General features: G+C 37.8%; 1 protein-coding gene across 1 annotated transcript in view; it reads left to right on the plus strand.

Annotated features, from left to right (window-relative positions):
* Positions 1-25,928, plus strand: part of PROS1 (protein S) — a 78,896-nt gene continuing 52,968 nt past the window's right edge. Inside the window, exons 1-2 of the mRNA XM_047794331.1 lie at positions 1-382; positions 23,940-24,097. Coding sequence (XP_047650287.1) covers positions 307-382; positions 23,940-24,097 — 234 coding nt within the window. The 5' untranslated portion in view covers positions 1-306. The remainder of the gene's footprint in view (positions 383-23,939; positions 24,098-25,928) is intronic.

Consider the following 25,928-nt stretch of genomic DNA (forward strand, 5'->3'; position numbering starts at 1 on the left):
ACGTTTGGACAGTGTTTACTAGGCCTCCAGCACTCTCCCTGAGCCCTGCCCCCAGCTCTGAAAAGAAAAGCTTCCTGGAAAAGTCCTTGTTATCACTTCCCACGTCGGGCTGGGGGCTGGGAGCTGGGAGCGGGCGGTCCCCTCCGCCCCCAGCTCGGCAGCTCCGCGGGCTCGTAAGCTCGCAGGCGCCGCTGCGCCGCAGTCTTCAGAGAGCGGCGCCCGGGTCGCAGCTACGGGGCGCGCCGAGCGCAAGGGTCCCCACAGAGACGCGCCACCGTTGCCGCCTGCGCCTCCGCCCGCTTCGCCATGAGGGTCCTGGGTGGGCGCTGCGGGGCACTGCTGGCGTGCCTCGCCCTAGCGCTTCCCGTCTTGGAGGCGAACTGTGAGTAATCAATAGGGTCTTTTCTTCTTTCCTCAGTTGTGCCAACTGAACGAGCCCTGTCGGGAGGATTTTCTTTTCCAGGGCTTCAGCCTCCTAGAAAGTTGCCAGTAAGTCCAGCAATCACTCGGCTGCTTCCATCAGCCGTGGATCTAGTGGGCAGTGTAATGGTGGGACAGAGTTGATATTTACCCTGCTCTGGGAATCCGGGGTTGCCTACAGGACAGATTCTAGAACTAGAGTGACACTAAATATCAATGAAAGAATTAGGACACCTACCCATTTGCCACAAACAGCTGAAGTTCTCAGAGGAGAAAGATGGGCACGTTATAGTATAAAACGCGAGAGGAAAAGCTAACGCACTCTGTCTTCCCTTTGCACAAGCTCCTGTCCTCAACCAGCACCCCCTGCTGCAACCTACCTCCCTATTGCAATTTCTGAACTTTGAGCTTGGTTTGCTTATCTCAGCATTGACAAACTAATTGTTTTGAGATGACTGCGGGTTTGCAGAGCAGTAGGGAGATGTCATTTTAACCTTGAAATCAAAAGGACTGTTAAATATTGTAGTTCTTAGATCATTTTGTACTGGGGATTTTTGACACCGAGTGCCACTGCTGAGGTCCTTGCATGAGTTCTTTGAACTTTATCTTTGTGTTTCCTATTCTTTATGTTCCCATGCCTGGATTCAAGGCAGGTCTCTAAAAAATACATAGGGATATTAAGGCATTTAGCACATCTTAGTTGTCAGTTAGTTTGTTCTCTAAAGTTTAAGCCTGTTCACTGATCAAAAATGCTAACTTGTGTTATGTTTTATTCTCAGGAAATGGCATGGGAGAGATAAACTCCGAATTAAACCATAACTTTTAAGTTGCTTAAAGCTCCAATGTAAGCTTTTCAAAGATGATAATTTCAGGGCAATTAAATAGGTATTTACTAATATCCCACTGGTTTTTACTAGTTACAGATCAGGATGAATGAAGTATTTTAAAATTCTAATTTAAAGGCTAAAACATTTGTTGATCTTTTAATAAAGACCTACAATAGCAGAAGTTCAACATTCAAACCTCTGTCGTTAAGCCTATATGTTGATCTTTATTACTAAAGACCTACAATAGCAGAACTTCAACATTCAAACCTATATCATTAAGCACATACACTAACTCATTATCTATGTAGTTCATTAGGACAATTAAGTATTTGTCTGATAACCAGTGTTTTGGAGAGGAGAAAAAGGCAAAAATGGCTTGCCACACTTACTGCTTGTCATCACAGGAATTTGCTAAACCCTTTCTTTTTGTAGAGATTGTTACATTTTCATTGAACCTAGGCAGAGTTAAAAATGTGTGTATGTATATTATACACAGATAATCAAACCATGTAGATGGAGAAATATACTTGTCATGTATACTGGTAAACAAACACTGATACAGTGGCTAAATTAATTCTACAAATACATCATATAAAGAAAAGTTGTCGCTAGAGTTCCCCTCTGGTGCAACCGGTTAAAGATCTGGCACCAATTTTAATCCCTGGCCCAAGACCTTCCACATGCCATAGGCGTGGCCAAAAAAAAAAAAAAAAAAGAATAGTTGGCCCTATAAGGCCTTTATTTTTAAAGATATTGTAGTTTAATTGAATTAAAAAGTCAGTCACTATAAAATCATAACAAATACTTCTTCCTTTTCTGCCTTCATTCCTGACCTATGCATTTTGGTTTTAGGAAAAAGAGCACCATATAAGATAATTCAGAGCATGTAGCACTTTTTCAAAAAAATCACATTTTCAAAGATAGTGTGTCTCAAAAGGCCATACCTGAGCCCTGAATAATTAGTTCGGAATTTCATAAGGCTAGCTCTTTCCAGGTATCATAATACACAGACCAATGAAAACCATAATAATCACCCCATTGATTTATTTCCTTATTAAATATCTCTAACCTATAAGTACAAATCACTGCTCTTTCATGAAAAAAGTGCCCTAAGTAGTCAGCCATTCACCAGGTAACTGGTTGAATTTTGTAGTCTGTCCAACTTCCAACAGCTGAATGAATGGAAGTTCTGTTAATAAATTTGGTGTTTTGCTTTTTTTCTTAGTAGCAAGTGTGCAGTGGTCTCTGTGAGGGAAAGTTGTGTATTTGAGTCTACAGGTAGCCTGCATCCTTGCCATGATACATGACTGCTATTTTATGAGTATTGAATAGATACTAGACCGAGTAACACAAAGCCACAGCCTGAAGTCCATATGTACCCACAGACTTGTGTGTTGGTTCTCATGGCGATTTAAAAATCAGAAAATTTCATCTAAAGTTTTGGTTTTTTTTTTTTTTTTTTTACATTTTACTTTTAAGGACTGCACTTGCAGCATATGGAAGTTCCTAGGCGAGGGGTCAAATTGGAGCTGCATCTGCCCACCTATACCACAGCCACAGCAATGCAAGATCCGAGCTGCATCTGTGGTCTACACCACAGCTCATGGCAACTTGGGATTCTTAACCCACTGAGTGAGGCCAGAGATTGAACCTGCATCCTCATGGATTCTAGTAAGATTTATTAACTGCAGAGCGACGACAGAAACTCCTCATGACCTCTTTGGAAAAACAAAAGAAGATCTTGTAATACTGGGGCCCACATTCCAACATAGCAAGATTCAGCTAGAGCTGATTCATGGCTACCTTCTTTAGCTAGAATATACTCTCTCCAGTTTGCCATAAATCCAAGGATCCCTCATTTTCTATCAGCAAATTCTCTTCCCTTGTTTATGGTACCTGTTTGACACTTGTAGATTTTTGAGTTTATGGCCCTTGCACTAGATTACTTGAAAAGAAACACAGCTGACAGTCATTAAGTGGGCCATTCTGTCCTCTCTTATAATTAGGAACCTCTCTGGTATGGGACTATCCTGTGAAATTAGCTTGGAACACAAATATTCTCAGCTCTGAGGCAATTCTTGCCCAAAATTCCTTGTTTCTAAGCCTTAGATCTAACTTTACAGATCTCTAAACAAATGGACAGACCATTTGTAACCATTGAGATCCTGATATCAGATAATTTCTCATTCTAAACAACGTGAAAAATAAGGTTTATCTGTCTGCCCATCTTAAGGGTTTGTTTCTCCTATGCTCTTCAGCATCACCCTTGAGAGATGCTGTGTTTGTTAGTCCATTTCTGCCTTTAGATTTATAGCAGGTCTACCTCTGGCTCACGGTGGTACATCACACCGAAGCATCTTTTCATTTTCATTCTTGATCATGGGATTTTCTTTATGAGTCCATAAAGGGAGCTGGAGGGAGGGAAAGAAGTCAGGAGAGTGAGCCATCTGCATAGGCCACTTAGCAGTGCTTTAAGCTCATCCCATTCATATCATTTGAATATTCCACAACTGAACTCCTGTCATAACTAAATTTATGGCTAGATGAGAAACGTAGAATCTCATTCGTGATGAGCTGATCAAATCACAGAGTCTCCTGTGTCAGATCTTTATACCACAAAAGTCCAAAAGGGCACCAGGAACAAGTTTCTCAAAGGGAAAATAGTTTCAAAGGGAAAAAAGAAATGTGACTTTGTCCCAATTCATAGACGTCTCTACTGAAGTTCTTCTGGGACTTGCTACAGTCTCTCAAGAGTACCCTGGCATTCTATGGACTATTTGAGCCTGATTGGATCTGATGAATTGGCTCAGCTACAGGAAAGACTGCTTGAAATGAACTTTGAACTTGCTAGAGGGCATTCTCTTATTCTGGTTCCCTCCTACATTTGGCAGCTTTGGGGCTCATATTGTAAAAAGATTAAAAAGGGAATATGCCTCAAAAATGAGAGATTCATCAAAATCTATTCTACTGTCTTAGTGACAGCCATCCAGGATAACAACTTATCTGTTACTAGGGCAGGAATATTCCAACATGACCAAATTGTTGCTGAAAATAGTTCAGTGTTCTCAGGCCTCTCACAGATTGAAGATTGAGGCTGACTGGGCCTCTAGTTAGATAGTTTCAGGACAGAATTCCCTTCGTCAACTGAGATTCAAAAACTTCAGTTGTGAACAACATACCTTGGATCTTAGGTGTTTTGCTTTCTCAAATGCCAGTATCTAATAATAACTAAATTTGGGGGAATTTTTTTCCTTAGTACAGTTACCCAGTGCATTTATTTTGTGTTTTCGAAAGGTAGGAGAAAAGTTTATAGATACTGCTTCAAGGGTATCTCTCCTCTGCTTCATTCAAGAGGTTCTGTATTGGTAATTAAGACAAGGTGGTGGTTTCTTTGTATTGTGACTCAACAGTCTCTATTTGCTAATCCAGAGAGTTTTGGACTGGTAAACTCCATGAAGAATTTTGTGGGTTGTCTTTCCATCTCATTCTTGGGAGATCTTTGGCTGTTAATCCTTTCTCCAAGATTTGATCAATGACTTTGATTCAGGTCACTACCTAAGCTCACTCACCCTGGTTTCTCCCATCCCACCTGAAATTTGGGAGCCCATTTCGTTGCAGTATCTCCCAGCAGGATTTCTGATCTAGGGATAACAGCTGGTAAAATGCTTTTTAAAAATTCCTCAATAATCTGTTTTTATAATATTCATGAAAATATGTTCTTTTCTTCTATATTAGGGAGTGGGATGGATACGTGAGGAACTGAATAGGTAGGGACCACGTGAACCATTCAAGGCAGAATGCCTGTCTCCTAGTCTTTGTATATTCATTCCCTTATATTATGCCAAGGAATGTCTGGCTTTTCAGTGTTGTTCAGTGTGTGCCAAGGTTTTGTCTGGGATGGCATTAGCTAACCATGTCAGCAGTCAGAACTGAAGCTAGTGTCCCTAGCTAGTACATAGAATGAAATGAACAATATTAATACATTCAGCCTGATTCAAAACTTTATACGCCTTTTGGTATTAGTTTTTTATTGTTGTGTAACAGATTACCACAAACTTAGCATCTTAAAACAACATAATTTATTTTTGCATAGTTTCATAAGTCAGAAGTCCAGGTTCAAGTTTAGGATGCTGCTCAGGAGTCTTATGGATAAAATCAAAAGGAATGAAGATTGGAATCCTCTTCCAAGCTTACTGATTATTAGTAGAACTCAGTTTCTGGCAGCTGTAGGACTGGCTGTCAGCTTGTGAGGGCACCCACCCTTCCCACCAGGGGGTTTTCTTCTCAACATGGCAGTCTGTTTCTAAATGATCAACAGGAGGCATCTGCTGCTGCTGGTTTTGTCTCTTCTATTTCTGAGGACTGAACATGGAGTACAAGGCCCCTGATCTGGAGGCTTCCAGATTCTTCTCTCCAAATGAGTTTCCCTGCTGCTCTACTCCAAAAGGATCATTCTGTGTCCCCTCTTCCTTGTGGTCTTTTCACCTGCTAGTTCTCCTGCTTAGAAGACTCTTTCTCTTTATTGTCTTCCCCAACCATCCCATGTGATCTGTCCAAAGCTTCCCAGACTTTAGGATACTTTATAAGATTTTATTTTCCTTTTTTTTTCCTATCATAGATTGGCATGTGATAAAGCTTTCTAGGATTTTTATTTCTACATTTGTATTAAAGGATAAGTTAGAAAATTGTTGTTTTATTTATTTGCTATTCTCTAATATTTAAATATTTGGGGGCTCTTTTTCTTTTGCTTTATTGGTTGTGTTATTCAGGGAATAAACTGAAGTTCTCTGTCTTATCTATGTGAGTTTTTGCTTTCTCTAGAACCCTCTTATTTTTAGAATTAATGAAGGAGCAAATTAGCACATTATGCTCTAAGTATTAATTTAACTTTTCATAATCTTTTATTAGTTAGGATAAGATACATTGTGGAGTGATAACACTTTAATCCACAAATCTTGAAATTAATCTCCAAATCACCAAATCTTAGTGGTTTAGCAAAATGAAAGTCTGTTTTTTTAATCATGTAAAGTCCAGTGTAGTTTGTGTAAATATCTTACATCATTAGTTGTACCATCTGGAACACACAGCCTCCAATGTCCCTTCAAGAAAGAAAAGCAATTGAGGTGTACTTGTTCTTAAGTGCTTTAGTGTGCAAATGACAAAACTCACATCTGATTATAGTTTAAATAGACCCAACCCAAGGAAGCATGGGGAATATTTGGTCAGCATCGTCTCTGTTACAAACAGTCTTACTCTAAGGTCAGGATTGTTTCTAACTCTAAGAGAAGCACAAATGCTTGTCTATTTAACCTTTGGTGATATATATTACATAGTATGAGGTTGTTTTAAATATCTGAATAAAATTTTTGATATAGAGAGGGCATAATTGACTAAGCCTACTAACAAACCAGCTGAAGGCTTAGTATAAAGACATTGAGTTGACTAATGATGGGGCAGGGTGAAAAAATATTATAACTGTTGATATTGAAATTATTCCTATGGTGAGAACTGTTACTGTTTTAGAAATTGCCTCAAAAAATGGATTTAGATTTAGAAAGTAAAATCCCTAAAACATTTTCTATAGCTTTGCTTTGCATGTAAGTCCATGGACCAGCAGCAGCAGCATTACTGTGGAGTTTATTAAAATGAAGTATTTCTGGCCCCACTTCAGTCCTACTAACTCAAAATATGCATTTTAATAAGACTATCAGGTGATTCCTCTGCACACTTAAAGCTTGAACCATTCTGTTCTTCCTGTAATATATTTCCCTTATATATCTTTCAAAATAACGTTTGGCATTTTCTTATTGAATTTCACAGCTATTCTGTGAAGCACCTTCTCAATTTAAGGAAAATGTTACATTTACTCTGCCTGTATCTAAAGTTGTTACTCACTCCTCTTCCTATGCCCATTTGATCTTGGAGAAAGAGTTTATATTCTGGAGATCTTCATTTCCTTTCTTCTCTCCCTCCCACTGGAATTGGTGACTGAGAATATTAATGGTGATTCTATTGTTAAACCAACTGTGTACATTTTAAACTCTCATTTTAAATAATAGTAATTATTATTATCAACATTGCAACATTTGACACTGTTGAAAATTATCCTTTTAAAATTGACCTCCTTTTATGTCTATAAACATCTTCACAGTTTCCGTTGTGGTGCAGTGAGTTAAGGATCTGGCATTGCCACAGCTGTGGCATAGGTCACATCTGTGGCTTGGATCCCTGGCTAGGGAGCTTCCATATGCTGTGTGCCACCAAAAAAGAAAAAAAAAATTCAAATTTTATTTCTTCCTCTACTTACATGTTACTAATTCTGCTTCTTTTTTTTTTTTTGATGCTTTTGCTTTTCCTTAAATGTTAGAGTTTCCTGGAGTTCCATTATGAACTTCTGGCCTTATTGGACGTCTTTCTCCAGCTTAAACTATTAGCTTAAGCTTACTATCACCCTAAAATTTAAAATCATTCAAGTAATCTATGCTTACTATAATCTAATTTTGAAATACAGATACATATGTGCTTAAAAAATGCCTTTTAAGTTTAATTAGCGAGAGAGCAATGTAACATTTTGCTTTATATTCTTCTAAGCCCTTTTGTCTGTATATATACATTCTTAGAAAATAAAATATGAAAGTGCAAGAATGCGATTTTCCTCTACATATTATTTGTGGCTTGACATTTCACCTAAAAATATGATGATTGTTTTAAAATCAATAAATTAAAATCTATGCAACACTTTAAAATAGATTATTTTCCTTTATGTATGTTCACCATAAGATATTTACCCAGAACCATATTTTTGGATGTTAAATTATTTCCAGGGTTTTACTTATATCATCAATATTGTGATGAACATATTCATATATATTTCATTGCATATATCCATGTTCATTTTCTCAGTTTAATTTCCAAGAAGTAGAATTGTTAGCTGAATGTCTAACAATTAATTAATAAGGGTGCACTTATTTTGCAGGTTTTAGATACATGTTGATAGATTTTACCCTGGAAATCTGCTTTTATAAGTAGACTTAAAGAATGTCTAATTCCTCTCATCTTTGCCAACATTGGATATTAACTTCTTTTAAAATGTTTGTCAATGCAATAGGAATAAAAAGGGGCTTACTTTTGTGGGGTATGGGGAATAGTCCATTCTGTTTTTCTGTTCATCCATTAACTTTTCATTTCAAAATCAAATTTAGTTCTCTGCTTCTCCTTTTTCATAACATACTTTTATTTTATGGATGCCAGATCCTATCAATTTATTTAGGATATTAATTAAAGAGTCTTCAAAGAGGGAATTCCTTGGTAGCCTATTGGTTAAGGATCCAGCGTTGCCACTGCTGTGGTGCCAGTTTGAACCCTGGTCTAGGAACTTCTGCATGCTGCAGATGTGGCCAAAAAAAAAGAATTTTGAAAGATATTTTCTGTGCTTTCAATTACCTCCTTTTTTTTTTTCTTTTTTTTTTCTTTATAGGGCACCTGCAGCATATGGAAGTTCCCAGGCTAGGGATTCAATCAGAGCTGTAGCTGCCAGTCTACACCACAGCAATGCCAGATCCAAGCCGAGTCTTCAACCTACATCAGAGCCCACAGCAACACCGGATCCTTAACCCACTTGAGGGAGGCCAGGGAAAGAACCTGCATCCTCATCTATACTAGTTGGGTTTGTTATGGTTGAGCCACAGTAAGAACTTCTGCCCTTCTCTTTCATGCTGTTAATTTTATACAAATATCTGGTGTTACTTCATATTTTTTGAAGTTGATTAGATTGTCTAAATAACTGGCTTAGAGTTTCTCTAACAGGACATTCTCTTTTGGGAAAGCTGTTATCAGTCCTCTGTAAGTGGGCAGGTTTCTCTTTAGGGACCTGTGTGGGAATTGGGCAAGGGCAATTGTCCAGGTAAGGAGTGAGGGTGTTACTCTTTGAAAATAACACTTTTTTTTTTTTTTGGCTTTTTAGGGCCGCACTTATGGCATATGGAGGTTCCTAGGATTAGGGGTTGAATTGGAGCAGTAGCCACTGACCTACACCACAGTAACGTGGGATCTGAGCTGCTTCTGTGCCTTACACCACAGCTCAGGGCACTAAGTGAGGCCAGGGATGGAACCTGCAACTTCATGGCTGCAAGTCGGATGCGTTTCTGCTGCTCGACGACGGGAACTCTTAAAATAACACTTTCTAGCTGCCCTGTTAACATTCTTTCACAGTGTAACTGGGATGAGGTTTGGAGTGAGTGGAAGTTTTTTTTTTTTTTTTTTTTCTCTTCTAGCCTTTTTTCGTGAATGTGTGGCATATGGATGTTCCCAGGCTAGGGGTCAAATATGAGCTGCAGTTCTCGGCCTACACCACAGCCACAGCAAGGTGTAATCTCTAACTCACTGAGCAAGGTCAGGGATTGAACCTGCGTCCTCATGGATACTAGTCGGGTTCGTTACTGCTGAGCCACAACGGGAACTCCCTGAGTGGAAGTTCTCATCTTCTTGTCATCCCAGTTCCATACGTGCATTCTTCCCAAGCAACATCACCCTATCTATAGGGAGCAGTTTTCAAGTTTTATCTTTAAGACTAAAATGACTGCCTCTTCTCTCAATGGAAGGAGGGAGAGAAACTCCAGTTGCTTTCCTATTCTGAATGGAGTTGGATAATTAATCTGATGCCTATTCTTACTTGAGTAGGCCCTGTTTATATGAAGACTAGTAATTTTCATCAGCTCTGGAAAATGTTCTACCTGTCCTTATATGATAATTTTCTTCATCAGTATCCTCTGTTTTTTCTTTCCAGAACTCCTCTAGAATTGATCCTTTGTGACTTTGACTCACATATTTCTTGTTTCTGAAATTTGCTCTATAGACCAAGAGATTTAATTTTTTATTTCAACCTTTTTTTAAGTAAAAATCATATTGTAAATTTCTTGAAGTATTTTTTTTTCTTTCTTTTAGGCAGGGCCACACCTGTGGCATATGGAAGTTCCCAGGCTAGGGGTCAAATCGGAGCTGCAGCTGCCAGCCTATGCCACAGCCACAGCAACGCCAGATCCGAGCCATGTCTGCCACGGCTCATGGCAACGCCAGATCACTAACGCACTGAGCGAGGCCAGGGATGGAACCTGCAACCTCATGGATACTAGTTGAATTCATTACTGTTGAGCTGTATTCATTACTACTGATGGAACCTGTAACCTAATGGATACTAGTCGAATTCATTACAGGAACTCCCAAAGTACTTTTTTCTTTGATTTTACTTTCATCCATTTCTTTCATGGATGCATTTTTTTTCTTAAATCACTGTAAAAATATTCATTAGGCTTAAAATGTTTTTTAAAGTTCTCTGAATTACCTGATTTTTTTTTCTTTTGTTGGTTTTCTTTTTCATGCTGTTGGTAGTTGCTAATTTTTTCCTCTCTATTTCTGATGACTCTTGGTTGCCTCTTCATATTGAAGCAACAGTATTGGGTTGGTTTTAGGTGACTTGTGTGGGTTTCTTCTGCTATTTTATGTATCAGTCTGGTTTTCTACTAGTCTTTCTTCTAAATGGGAGAGTTAGCAGGTAGCTCTGTATACACTCATTGTTGATTCGTTTATATGATATGTTTATTGGGCTCACTATGAGTGTACTGCTGCATGTACTTTGGGTTGTATTCGGAAACAATACTGTGTGTCATTGCTGGACTTTCAAATTAATCCCCCTGCTTCTGGTTGCCCTTCTCCACTAATGAATGCTGTGTTATAGTCTTTCTGAGACTTCTTATTTCCAAAGGGCAAAAAGGTTCTTACTTCCCTTGTATCTGTATCTCATATTTTTGATCAAGTCTTTCTCCCTTTGTTTTATTCATCAACAGGTTTTCATTAGTTTTCCTTCCAGCTTGGAGAATTTGCTGAAATAACTTAACAATAACCTTTTCCATTCTCTCAACTATTGTAAGTTGTTCTTTTTTTTTTTAAAGAGAAAGAAAATTATCTTATCATTTTTATGCAATCTCAGAGAGAGAACAGATAAAAGCTCCTTGAGTCTGACATCATTAACCATAATCACCACTTCTTCTCTCTTTTTTGCTTTGTCAGCCATACCTGTGGCATATGGAAGTTCCCCAGCCAGGAACTGACCTTACTCCACAGTGGCAATGCCGGATCCTTAACACACTGTACCCTGGCCGGGAGATTGAATCAGTAACTCCACAGAGACAAGCTGGGTCATTAACCCACTGTACCACAGCAGAAACTCCCATAATCACCATTTTCCATGCTTTTAAAGAGCAGCTAGAAATAGTCGCTAATCTTTTTACCTTATGTATTAGTCTGCTTTGACTGCTGGAACAAAGTATCACAGGCTACATGGCCTAAACCAGAGAAATTTATTTTCTTGTAGTTCTGGAGGCTGGAATGTCCAAGGTCAAGGTTCTGGCCAGTTCAGTTTCTAGCCATGGTTCTCTTTCTGGCTTGCAGATCTTGCTTTCTTGCTATGTCCTCACATGACTTTTCTTCAGTTCATACATGCAGGGAGAGAGAGCAAGGTCTCTAGCATCTCTTCTTCTAAGGACACTAATCCTATAGCATCAGGGCCCTACCCTTATGACCTCATTCACCCTTAATATTTCTTTAGAGGCCCTATTGCCAAATAAGGCCACACTGGAGACTGCTGTTTCAACATATGGATTTGCTGGGTTGGGAGGACAGAGGTTGTCATGTGGCACAGGTTCCATAGTGCTTCATCATGTAGAACAAAAATGTTTTGTGGTGTTGTTGTTGTTGTTTTTTCTCATTATGATGCAAGAGAAAAGTCAGTTTCTTTCCTTCCTTCTTTCTTTTTTTAAGTGATAGTTATTTTTTAATTGATGTATAGTTGATTTACAATATTATGCTAGTTTTAGGTGTACAGCATGCTGATTTGGGCTTTTTTAAAAGATTGTATTCCATTATAGGTTATTACAAGGTTTTGGGTACAACTCCCTGTACTATACAGTAAATCCTTGTTACTTATCTACTTTATGAATAGTAGTTTATATCATGCCCCAACTTATTTCTCCCCAATTCCCTTTCCCCTGTGGTAACCATAAGATTGTTTTCTGTATCTGTGAGTCTATTTCTGTTTTGTATGTAGATACATTTGTATTATTATTATTTTTTGTCTTTTTGCCATTTCTTGGGCCACTCCCGCGGCATGTGGAGGTTCCCAGGCTAGGGGTTGAATCAGAGCTGTAGCCACCAGCCTACACCAGAGCCACAGCAATGTGGGATCCAAGCTGCGTCTGTGTCCTACACCACAGCTCACGGCAACACCAGATCCTTAACCCACTGAGCAAGGGCAGGGATCGAACCCACAACCTCGTGGTTCCTAGTCAGATTCGTTAACCACTGCGCCACAACAGGAACTCCACTGTATTATTTTTTATTTATTTTTTATTTTTTTTATTTTTTTGTCTTTTTGCCGCTCCCGTGGCATATGGAGGTTCCCGGGCTAGGGGTCGAATCGGAGCTGTAGCTGCCAGCCTACGCCAGAGCCACAGCAACGCAGGATCCGAGCCTCGTCTGTAACCTACACCACAGCTCACGGCAACGCCGGATCGTTAACCCACTGAGCAAGGGCAGGGACCGAACCCTCAACCTCATGGTTCCTAGTCGGATTCGTTAACCACTGCGCCACGACGGGAACTCCTGTATTATTTTTTAGATTCCACATTTAAGTGATTTCATATACTTTTTGTTTTTGTCTGGCTTACTTCACTAAGCATAATATTGTCTAGGTCCATCCATGTTGTCACAAATGACAACATTTCATTCTTTCTGTGGCTGAGTAATATTCCATTGTGTGTGTGTTTTTGTATGCCATATCTTCTTAAGCCAATCGTCTGTTGATGGGCACTTGGATTGCTTCCATATTTTGGCTATTGTAAATAGTACTACTGTGAACATTGGGGTGCAAGTACCGTTTCAAATTGGAGTTTTTACTTTTTTTTTTCCAGATATATACCCAAGAGTGGAATTGGTGGATCATATGCTAGTTCTATTTTTAGGTTTTTAAAGGAACTTCCGTACTGTTTTCCATAGTGGCTGAACCAATTTACATTCCTACCAGCAGCGTATAAGGGTTCCTTTTGGGGAAAGATAGTTTGGTTATTTTTTGTTTGTTTTATTTTGCAGTTATTTTTTTAGGTTGGCCTGAGTTTTTATATGTTAACTGCACCTTTCCTTATCATTTGCTTTTTTTTTTTCTTCTTTCCCTCCACTGCTTATCCCAATCATTTTCTGTCCTTTCCTTAATAAGTTCTCATTTTATTCCATTGTTATTTAGATTGTGTGTTATAGCCTTTTAGAAAGTCAGTAGGGGCTTCTGAAAGCCTGGCAGAAATTGTATTGAATTATAAACACCTATACAATTTTTACCAATATTTCAAATAATCTCATTTCCTTATCAGCACTTACAAAATAATAATATCTTAAGAGTCAAATGGGAAGCCATTGAGATCTAGAGTCTTTCTAACTAAGCCTTTGAACATACTTCAGACTTGCTTATTGGGAAGATCTGGGAGATGTTACAGGATGTAGGATATTGCGGAATTAGGCCAGCTCTTTCATTGTTGCCTTTTGCTTTTCCAAACATAAATACAGACACAAGCCAGTGAACTAATAACATTAATTGATGCCACCCTAACAAAATAGGTCAAATAGAACAAAAACAAAACATTTACTGTGCTATATAACTTCTTGGTACGTGACATCAAATCAGACGGTGTTTTGGTGTCCTAATGTGTAGGAGATAAAAAAGACAAAGCAAGATGACTATGTGAATATCTTGCTACACATCCTAAAAAGAGACTACCCAATGTTGCCTCAGAAAGTATAGCTAGTTTGCAGTGTAGTAGTCTAGAGAATAAAAGAGAAGGGTGTAGAAAATTTCTCTTCACATCATGCCAAAATCTGAACTCTGAGTTCCTTCAAATGGAGTACCTTAATTTATCACTTATACAGGAGAAAAGAAATGAAATAATGGTCAATGGTCACATTTTTTTAAAGCCAACAATGGCTTTCTACTTCAAAATGAATACCAACGATCACCTCTTCTAATCCAAATGTTTCAGAACATTTCTATGTGCAGCATATAATTCACAGATTATTTCCTCTTTTTCTTTCTCAGATTTAAACCCTATCCAGACCTACCTCTTATGATTTTTTATTCTCTTAAATTATTTTTCATGAGCCTGTGTAATGCTCAGTTCTCTTGAAGGACAGCAGCATTGTTCACCTTTACAGAATACTTTTTCTAATGCCTTTCTAACTCTTATAATAATATGAGAAGAATCACTTGCTCAGCAGTGTAGTCCTCAATATGAAACAAAGTATGAAATTTTGAGAAAAGCAAGTATGTTTACTCTTTTTTTAAAAAAGTAAACTTTCTTTAAAAATTGAAGTATAGCACATGTTCAGACGTAGCATTTATTTCTGAAGACTAACACAAGCTTTTCTCAAAGTTTGTAATGATTATAAAGCCTGATGAATGCCTAAGTAAAAATCTATCTTCGGGTTTTTCTTACTCCTTACAACCTTCACATTTTTAAATAACTCTCCTCAATTGTGTCTGTGGTAGAAACCTTTTTTTTTTTTTTTTCTTTTTAGGGCCACACCTGTGGCACGTAGAAGTTCCCAGGGTTGGGGTGAATACAATCTGCAGCTACCAGCCTACACCTCAGCCACAGCAACGCCGGATCATTAACCCACTGAATAGGGCCAGGAATCAACCCCTTGTCCTCATGGATACTAGCTGGGTTCATTGCCACTGAGCCACAATGGGAACTCCTATGGTAGAAATTTTTATGATAAAAAAATGAAAGCTTTTACACTTAATTAATATGTGATTATTTAAAATAAAATATGTAATATTTGGCCATATGTTTTCCCATCATTATTAACTAAAAGTCTCCCTATATTACATGCATTTTTATTATTTTCTTTTTTTGTCTTTTAAGGGCCAAACCCACAACATATGGAGGTTCCCAGGCTAGGGGTCAAGTCGGAGTGGTAGCTGCTGGCTTACACCACAGCCACAGCAATGCAGGATCTGAACCACATCTGTGACCTACAGCACAGATCCTTAACCCACTGAGCAAGGCCAGGGATCAAACCTGCATCCTCATGGATGCTAGTCAGATTCGTTTCTGCTGAGCCAAGACGGGAACTCCATTACATTGTTCATATCAGTCTTTGGTTAATCAAAACATGCCATTTCAACAGTTGAGGCATAGAAAATACAATTACATATGAAATCATTAACTAATTGTTCTATTTGTACATTGAATGCCATTTTCCCTGACCCTGTCCCACACTGGAGAAGAAACAAAGATTCAAATACTCTGTCACACCAAATGCTAGCCCAAGATTCTCTTCTCAGACACATTATTTTAGAAACAGTTGTTTAAAAAATTTTACTGAAGTATAATTGATTTACAGTGTCTACAGTATTGTTTTAATTTCTTTTGGACAGCAGTGACATTCAGATATATATACACACACACATATATATACACTTTTTCATATTCCTTTCCATTATGGTTTATCATAGGGTATTGAATATAGTTCTCTGTGCTATCTATCCTATATAGTTTGCATCCACTAATTCCAAACTCCTGATCCTTCCCTCTGCCCCTGCCCTTGGCAACCACAAATCTGTTCTTTATATCCATTTCTGTGAGTCTGTTTCTGTTTCATAGATATGTTTATTTTTTATTTTATTTTTTATTTATTAAAGGATAGCTAATTTACAGTGTTGTATATTTGTGTCTTATTTTAGGTTCCTCATATAAATGATATATGGAATTTTTCTTTCTTTTTCTGACTTTTCATTTAATATGAGAATCCCCATCCATGTTGCTGCAAATGGCAGTATTTCACTCTTTCTTATGGCTGAGCATTATTCTATTGTATGTATGTACCACATCTTCTTTATCCATTCATCTGTCAATGAACATTTAGGTTGCTTGAATGTCTTGGCTTGTAAATAGTGCTGCTATGAACATAGGGGATGCATATACCCTTCTGAATTATAGTTTTCTCCAAATATAGCCCAGAAGTGGGATTGTTAGATCATATGTCAACTCTACTTTTAGTTTTTTGAAGCCAATCTACATTCTCATCAACAATGTATGAGGGTTCCCTTTTCTCCACACCCTCTCCATTATTTTTTATTTGTAGACTTTTTAGTAATGGCCATTTTTTTTTTTTTTGTATTTTTAGGGCTTCACCCATGGCGTACAGAGGTTCCCAGGCTAGGGGTCCAATTGGTGCTTTAGCCACTGGCCTACACCACAGCAACATCAGATCTGAGCCAGGTCTGCAACCTATACCACTACACCACAGCTCATGGCAATGCTGGATCCTTAACCCACTGAGCAAGGCCAAGGATAGAACCCATGTTCTCATGGATACTAGTTGGGTTCCTTAACTGCTGAGTTACGATGGGAACTCTGTGATGACCATTCTGACTGGTGTGAGGCATTATTGTAGTTATGATTTGCATTTCTCTAATAATTAGTGACGATGAGGGTATTTTCATGTGCCTATTGGCCATCTGTATGTCTTTGGAGGAATGCCTATTTATGTCTTCTGCTCAATATTTCAATTGGATTTTTTTTTTTTTGATATGGAGTTGTATTAGCTGTTTGTATATTTAATATAATCCCTTGGTGGTTTCACTGTTGGCAAGTATTTTCTCCCATTCTGTAGGCTATCTTTTCATTTTGTTGATGGTTTCCTTTACTGCCCAAAAAGTTTTAGGTTTGATTGGGTACATTTACTAATTTTTGCTTTAATTTCTGGGATTCTGATCTAAGAAAATATTGCCATGATTTATGTCAGAGAATATTTTGCTTATATTCTATTATAGGAGTTCTATGATACCACACTTATATTTAGGTCTTTAAACCATCTTGAGTTTACTTTTATACATGATGTGAGGAAGTGTTCTGATTTCACCAATTTTCTGTAGCTGTCTAGCTTTCCTAACATCACTTGCTGTAGAGACTGTCTTTTTTCCATTCTATTTTTTTATCTCTTTGTCAAACATTAATTGACCATAGGTATGTGGGTTTATTTCTGGGCTCTGTATTCTGTTCCATTGATCTATATGTCTGTTTCTGTGCCAATATCATGCTGTTTTAGTTACCATAGCTTTGTACTATAGTCTGAGGTCTGGACAGATTATGCCTCCAGCTTTGTTCTTTTCACTCAGGATCGCTTTGGCAATTCTGGGTCTTGTATGGTTCCATATAAATTTGTTCTGGTTCTAGTTCTATGAAAAATGTCATGGGTAATTTGATAGGGATTGCATTAAATCTGTAAGTTGCTTTGGGTAGTATGGCCATTTTAACAAGATTAATTCTTCCAATTCAAGAGCATGAGATAGCTTTCCATTTCTTTGAATCATTTTTAATTTCCTTTGTAAATGTTTTATGGTTCTCAGAATGTTAAGCCTTTCACCTAGGAGTTCCTGTTGTGGTTCAGTGGGTTAAGAACCCAACTAGTATCTAAGAGGATGCAGGTTCAATCCCTGCCTTGCTTAATGGGTTAAAGGATTCTGTGTTGCCATGAGCTGTAGGGTAGGTTGCAGATAAAGCTTGGATCTGGTGTTCCTGTGGCTGTGGTGTAATATGGCAGCTGCAGCTCTGGTTTAACCCCTAGCCTGGGAACTTCCATATGCCACAGGTACAGCCCTGAAAAAACCAAAAAAACAAAAATCAAGTCTTTTACCTAATTGATAGGATTTATTATTAAGTATTTTTTGCTGATATGATTTTAACAGCAGTTGTTTGTTTACATTCCCTTTCTGATATTTCATTGTTAGCATAAATAAACTCACCCAATTTCTGTATGTTAATCTTGTATCCTGCTACCTTGCTGAATTTGTTTATAAAATGTAGTAGTTTTTGTATGGAGTCTTTAAGGTTTTCTGTCATGTCATCTGTAGATAGTGACAGTTTTACCTTTTCCCTCAAATTTGGATATATTTCATTTTTTTTTCTTTGTCTGATTGCTGTGGCTAGGACTTCCAATATATGTTGCATTTAAGTGATGAGAGTGGGCATCCCTGTCTTGTTCCAGATTTTAGCAGGGAGGCTTTCAGCTTTTCACCATTGAGTATTATAATGGCTGTGGGTTTGCCATAAATAGCTTTTATTATGTTGAGTTACATTCTATCCATAGCCACTTTCATAAGGGTTTTTATTATGAATGGATGTTGAATTATATCAAATGTGTTTCTGCATCTATTGAGATAATCATGTGGTTTTTGTCTTTTCTTTTGTTGATGTGGTGTATCACATTGATTTGTATAGGCTGAACTATCCTTAGGATAGGGGCAGTTTATCATTCTTGGGGTGCTGAATAAGAATGGCTAAAAAAGAGAAAGTGGAACTGAAAAAAGAGATGAGCTTTTGAAGGGAGGAATATGAGACCCATCTGTGTGAAGGACAAGAGAACAGAATGGAAGAGATTCAGAGGATGAACTATCCTAATGCTTAGATCTCCTCCATCTGCCACCTCACCCTCATCTGACTGACTAGTTTTGGACAAACTGCAGATCTATGGTCCTGACACCCATGAACGGGGGGTAGCAAGCTTGGGCAACCTAGTGGGAAAGGCACCTGAAGAAAGGATCTTGTCTTGATCAAGGTTGAACTAAATTGAATAGGGGAAGAGTTTTCCTGTTAGTAGAGGTAATACTAACCCTGCTATCCTTACTACAGGTTCTTAAATGAAGAACTAATAATAATAAATTATTTTTTGGAGATAAGACAATAAAGTTTATGCTGAAAAAAAAAATTTGCCCCCACAGAAAATATTGAGGGGAACGTGTGAAGGCTGTGAAGACAGTTTAAAAAAAAGAATTCTAGTTAATGTTTGCACAATGTTTATATTATTGATGTGATTGTTCAATTTCTGTGGTTACTGTTTTGAAGAAGGGATGACTCAGATAAGTTAAAAAAATCAAGCAGATCCAGTTATACTTCTTTTTTCTTTTTTTCTTTTTTTGGCAGCACCTGCAGCATTTGGAAGTTAGTTCCCTTGGCCAGGATTCCATCCTGGCCATAGCTGTGACCTCTGCCACAGCAGTGGCAACCCCAGATTCTTTAACCCACTGCGCCACAGCAGTAACTCCCAGTCATGCTTCTAATCTTGAAGGGCTTATCTCGAAACATTGCAACATAAAAATTTGAATCTGAATGTAACACTTTTCAAGCAACATAGTTAAGTTTTAACCAGGACGTTCTTGAAAAATTTCTTAATCTTCTTTAGAAGTGCAACAAATGCAAAAATAGAATGGGTTTTTGAGGCAGGCTTGACGCTATTCTTAGCTGTGTGAACTTGGTAAAATTAAACTTAACTTCTCTCAGTTTTAGTTTGTGCAGAACAATTGTGATTAGGATTAAAAGGAGATAATGCAAAAGCAGCATTTACATGCTTCTAGTGCCGTGGTTGTTGTTAGGATGGATAACGGAACTTTTTAAACATTCCTGCATGCCAGCAGGGTGGATATTTGGGGGCAGATAGATTTGAGCCAGCTGATAAAAACACTTCTGACCGGGAGTTCCCATCCTGGCTCAGTGGTTAACGAATCCTGCTAGGAACCATGAGATTGCAGGTTCAATCCCTGGCCTTGCTCAGTGCATTAAGGATCCAGCGTTGCTGTGAGCTGTGGTGTAGGTCGCAGATGCAGCTTGGATCTGGCACTTCTGTGGCTCTGGCATAGGTCGGCAGCTACAGCTCTGATTGGACCCCTAGCCTGGGATCCTCCATATGCCACAGGTGCAGCGCTAGAAAAGAAAAAAGACAAAAAAACAAAAAAACACAAAAAAAACCCCACCACTTCTGACCGTATATTTGTCTCATCCTACAGTTGTAATTCTTATTTTGGATCTGTGATATCATGTTTATATCTTTTTGACAAAGGAATAGTAGATGCCTTTGAGAGCACACTCTGTGTTGATGGATGGGTTTATTTTATAAAGAACTGTAAATACCTTATTTTAAGATACCAAACATGTCCACTACACGACAACATAATTTATTTTTTATTTTTGTCTTTTTAGGACTGCACCGGCGGCATATGGAAGTTCCCAGGATAGGGTTCAAATAGGAGTGGTAGCCGCTGGCCTACGCCACAGCCACAGCAATGCGGGATCTGAGCTGCATCTGTGACCTACACCACAGCTCACAGCAGTGTTGGATCCTTAACCCACTGAGCAAGGCCAGGGATCAAACCTGTGTCTTCATGGATACTAGTCAAGTTTGTTTCCACTGAGCCATGATGGGCACTCCCATAATATATTTTTTAAAATCAATTACCATGTGCCTTAAGTGGCATAATGCATGGAAGAAGGAGCACTGAACTAGGAGGATGGTATATTTGAATTCCTTTCCCATTAGGATCACTTCGCAGCTCTATGGCCTTGAACAAATCATGTAACTTCTTTCAGCTCCAATTTCTTCCATAGGAAAATGGGAATGAATTCTAATCCTGTAATACATTTCATTATTTATGAGGATCAATGAAATAATTAATATACACTTTGAAAATTAGTAAGTACCATGCCAATTGGGAGTATTATTGGGGTGAACCTAGGTGAAATAAAACATAAGCTTTCAAATTCAGTCAAAATTTATTTAGACAAATTTAAAAAAAATCTTTAGTTTTATCACCCAGAGTTCCCAGAGTGGCGCAGTGGAAACGAATACGACTAGGAAACATGAGGTTGCGGGTTCGATCCCTGGCCTTGCTTAGCGGGCTAAGGATCCGGCGTTACTGTGAGCTGTGGTGTAGGTCGCAGATGTGGCTAGGATCTGGCGTTGCTGTGGCTGTGGCATAGGCTGGCAGCTATAGCTCCCATTTGACCGCTAGCCTGGGAACTTCCAGATGCCGCAAGTGTGGCCCTAAAAAGCAGGAAAAAAAAATTTATTAGATCAGAGGTATAGGTTTTCATTTTTAATATTCCTCTAATCATTGGAGATAATGAAATTTCTGCCTATTTTCTGAAAAGCACCAGCAAGCAAGTAGTTATTAGTGGTCACAGTTCTGAGCATTGGAATATCTGTGATCTAAGTTGTATTTTGCTATTTATTACTAGCTTTATACCTTAGAGAAAATATTTTGAATGCTCCTGTTTTTTTGTTTTGTTTTGTTTTGTTTAAGGGCTGCACTCTTGGCATATGGAGGTTCCCAGGCTAGGGGCAGAATCGTTACTACTGCTGCTGGCCTACACCACAGCTGCAGCAATGCGGGATCTCAGCTAACGGCAATGTTGGATCCTTAACTCACTGAGTGAGGCCAGGGGTAGAACCTGCATCCTCATGGATCCTAATTGGGTTCATTAACTGCTGAGCCACGACGAGAACTCCCGCTCATGATTTTTCATCATCTCTGAAATAATGGAGGTTACTACATTTCCTTATAGTTTTAAAAATTTATGTTGGCATTTAACTACCACCTTGGTTCTCCCTGGACAGTTGAGAACTTGCCCTTCACAACATCAATATAATGTGTGTTATACCTTGTCAGTGTCCTGCAGTGGGGACCCTTGTAGGGAAAGTGATATTCTCAAATATGAATATTAATGTCTGAATTCTAAATCTTTATATTTTGTAAGGAAGAAACGCCAAGGAGTGATATTTATGGTTTGTTTTCCAAGTGCATTTGACCTTGATTGTTTTGTTATTATATCAATATACTCATTTTAAAAAGAATATATTACTGTTTTTTTTTCACATATTTGCTTTGACATTCAGAAGGGCCAAGTTTTTGCTGTATTTATTATCAAGTAGCATACTTAAAACTACCTCAAATAAATGAGATAATTGGCAATGTTGGACTCTTTCATTGTTGATTGGGCTGCCATTTATCAGTCATCAATACACTTGCAGGCAGCAGGCTCACAGAACAGCATCTTTTAGACACATTGCACAGCCTTGATTCAGTCTTGATCTTGATGAACAATGATAAAGATGTTGAGAGATAGAGTTAAAAATATAACTCAAACACTTTAGTTAGTTAATCATTGCATTTAAACTTCTGTTTTAGCAAGGAAAAAAGTAATTAAAAAGATAAACTTAATTCCTCTTGAAAGATTTTCAATTATTCAACTAATAATTATAGTGAGTCTTGATTAATTAGGCCTTTTATTTTTCTTTCTTCATTCTATTGTCAACTTTTGATTATCTATTTCTTATTATTTACTAGGTTATAAGAGAAATAAGAGAAAATAAATTTATCTGTTTATGTTACTTATCTTTATGAAAGAACCATTTGTGGTTAAAATCCATATTAAAAATTTTATGTTTGAATAATTTTTTCTTTGACTTCAACGTGCAGTGGCTGAATGTGGGATCTCAGTTCCCTGACCAGAGATTGAACCTAGCCATTAGACTCCTAACCATTAGAGTCCTAACCACTAAATCACCAGGGAACTCACCATATACTTTTCAGTTCAACAGTTCTGCTTCTAAGTAAAGTCCTACTTTACACATGCACATAGAAAAGGTATGTATGGAATGTTTATTGAAAGACTTTATTATCAAAAAATTATAAATGACATAAGTAACTATCCAGAAGGGAATGGGAAATATATATATACATATATATGTATAATACATGTACTGTGGAATAATATGCAGCTCTGAAAAACAAGAAAGACACTCTTACACTAAAGATCTTCAAGGTATATCATTAAATTAAAAAACGTACATTGTAGATGCCACCCCTATAGCATAATCATATATATTACCAGCCATACCTGTAGATATGTAGACAGATACATAAAGAGTTTGGAAAGACGCTCAAGTTATCTTCAGTTATATTTGAAGAAAAGAAGAGAGGGTATGAAGTTTGGGCTTTATCATTTTAGTATGTAAATAGAATATTGTTTTTTAATGAAAAATTTAAAGGCACAAGTACAATCTACAATGGAGAGATAAGCAATAGAGTGAGGGCTGGGAGTGTGGACTAGGGCACAAGTGATGTGGACAGGGAGTTGGGGGTGCAGGACAGGAAGTAAGATGAAATAACAAATGTTTTTTCTTTCATTTCTCCCATTTCTTCCTTTCCAATCTATTGTCTGATGTTGAACTTTGCTATGTTATTTTTATTGTTGTTGGTCAACTGGTTAAACTTTTTCTAATAGCCGAATTTGCTAAACTTTTTCTTTGCCTTCTATATTTTGTGCTTTGCATAAGGTCTTCCTTTTGCCATGGATTTTTAATTTCTTGTTCAAGTGTCTTTCGAATAGCTGATTGGACTATATTCCTGCATTTCTCTGTCTCCACAGAGATCACACAAGTTTTCCATTAAAATTGAGAAAGTCTGTTACTCTAGCTTTGAAGACGATGTGGCTATGACTTTTGACATAGTCATTTCAGCATGATGCTCTTTCCAATGTAGTCATAATGAGGTAAATGTTAAATTATTGTACCTCAAGCATCAACTTGAATAATTTGTGTAAATCATTAGACAAGTGTGTAGCTGCACACCAAACTGCTCTCTGAGTTTTTAACCAAAGCGCTCATGTATCTGCATTTTTTCCACTGTTCAACCCTAATAACTTTAAATCTCGTGTAATTTACAGGCAGAAAATGATTTAAAATCTCATTGTGTAATAAAATATTTCAGGCGGAGAAAGATATGTTCATGTAAACTTATCTTCTTTCTTTCAGTTTTGTCAAAGCAACATGCTTCACAGGTCCTGATTAGGAAACGCAGAGCAAATTCTATGCTTGAAGAAAGGAAACAAGGTAATCTTGAAAGAGAATGCATCGAAGAACTGTGCAGTAAAGAAGAAGCTAGGGAGGTCTTTGAAAATGACCCTGAAACGGTAAGAATTCATGGAAAGTGGTAAGTTAGCATACCTGGAAATACAACTACAGATGGAACGTTTCCAGCTTGAGTCTGTGTTCCCTTGTGTTCCTTTTTAAAGTTAATGATTGTGTGTATCACCTTCTGCATGTAACCACTGAAGCATTTCAGGAAGTACCTTCAAGGGAAAGTAGGCTTGTTAGGGAGACACTATTTGCCAAAAGCACTGTGCTCTAACCAAACTGTAATTCAGTTATACCTAATTGTTGCAAATAGTAGGAACCTCACGGTTTGTAACTACTTTTTCCCAGCCAGAATTTATAGTATTGGATGAGGGGGAGGCATCTCAAGTATGTGTATGTGTGTGTGCATTTTTATCATTATATTGCATTGATCTCCCCATTGGCATTTTTATTCAAGCTTTAGGAAACAGGGCCTGTAATCCAGTGCTTGGTGTATAATTGTTACTCGGTGAATGCTTAAGGAATAATTCATTACAGTACTCTGTTCCTTGAGAATACTTTTAATTTGCTCAATAAACTTTTGGGAGGTTACCTGAGCCTACTTAAAATCATCAGTAATACCTGAGGTTAGAATTTATAGCTTTAATATACAAATTTTTCCTAGTTAGTCTAGAAAAATATAATCATAAAGACCCTTAAATATTATAGAAAAATATGGGGCCTCTAGATATGATCTTCAGTCCCCTGATTTTACTAGAGAAGGATGTGCTCTAACATGTCTTGCAGGTAGCAGGAATATTAATAGTGCCTCTGTGACTTAGGGTGAGGGTGACCTCGAGAATTCAAGTTTGGTAACCTTCAGGTTTACCTTAGTTTTTTTTCCCTGAGATGAACTACGTAACCAAAAAGAAATGAAGGAGACAACACAGACGAAGTGCCTCCTTCATCTTTGCAGTAGCTCCTGGAACCATGAGACTAGATGAGAAGAAACAAGCAGGAATCATTGTCAATAGTTAGAACTTGTCCAAGACCATGATAACTTGTGTTATCTGGAATGCCTTTTAATCCTCTTACCTCCACCTACTCTAATAGGTTCAAAGGGCGTTTTTCCTAAGGGGCACAAAGATTCATTTTTAATACTCTCCAGGATTGAATCAAAATATTTGTCTTAGTTTTGTTGCCTTTTGTGAAAAAACACTTCACAAGACAAAAATGTTTTATTCCACAAAATATAACAGTATCCTCTTACTGTGTAGGAAACAGATGCACACACACGAACCCACACACATTTCTTTTTATTATGGAATTTGAAAACATATCCCAAAGTAGAGAGAACAATGTGATAAACCCAGTGTAGATACTTCCACTGTCAGTGATTATCAATGATCTGCCAAGTTCTGCCTATTCTCTGTCCCACTCACTCTAATTTTTATTTTGTTTTGTTGGAACATTGTAAGGCAAGTCTGCATTCCTAAAATTTCATAATCATATATCACCCATAAATACTTGAGCATGTATTTCTAACAGTATAAATATGCTTGCATAGTTTAACTTCTTAGTAGCAAGTGGGGGAATAAGACAGAAGACATATGGAAAGAGGAAAAATAGTGGAGAAAAGTAACTTAGTCATGTGCCTCATCTCCTTTAAGCATGCTGACAATAGTGTTATTGACAGAAGAGTAAGAAAACAGAAAGAATGGAAGAAATGAAAGAAAAGAAAAAAACATTTGTCATTGCTTCGCACTTCCTATTCTGCTGCCCACAGTCCCTGTCCCTCTCCCTTGTGCCCTAGTCCACCCTTCCAGTCCCCACTCTATTGCTTGTCTTCCCTGTTTCCCTGTTGTTCCTAATGTATTCCTTTCACCATTACATCATCTCCTTTTGAAC

Source organism: Phacochoerus africanus, chromosome 1, assembly GCF_016906955.1.
Source record: "Phacochoerus africanus isolate WHEZ1 chromosome 1, ROS_Pafr_v1, whole genome shotgun sequence".
Classification (NCBI taxonomy): Eukaryota; Metazoa; Chordata; class Mammalia; order Artiodactyla; family Suidae; genus Phacochoerus; species Phacochoerus africanus.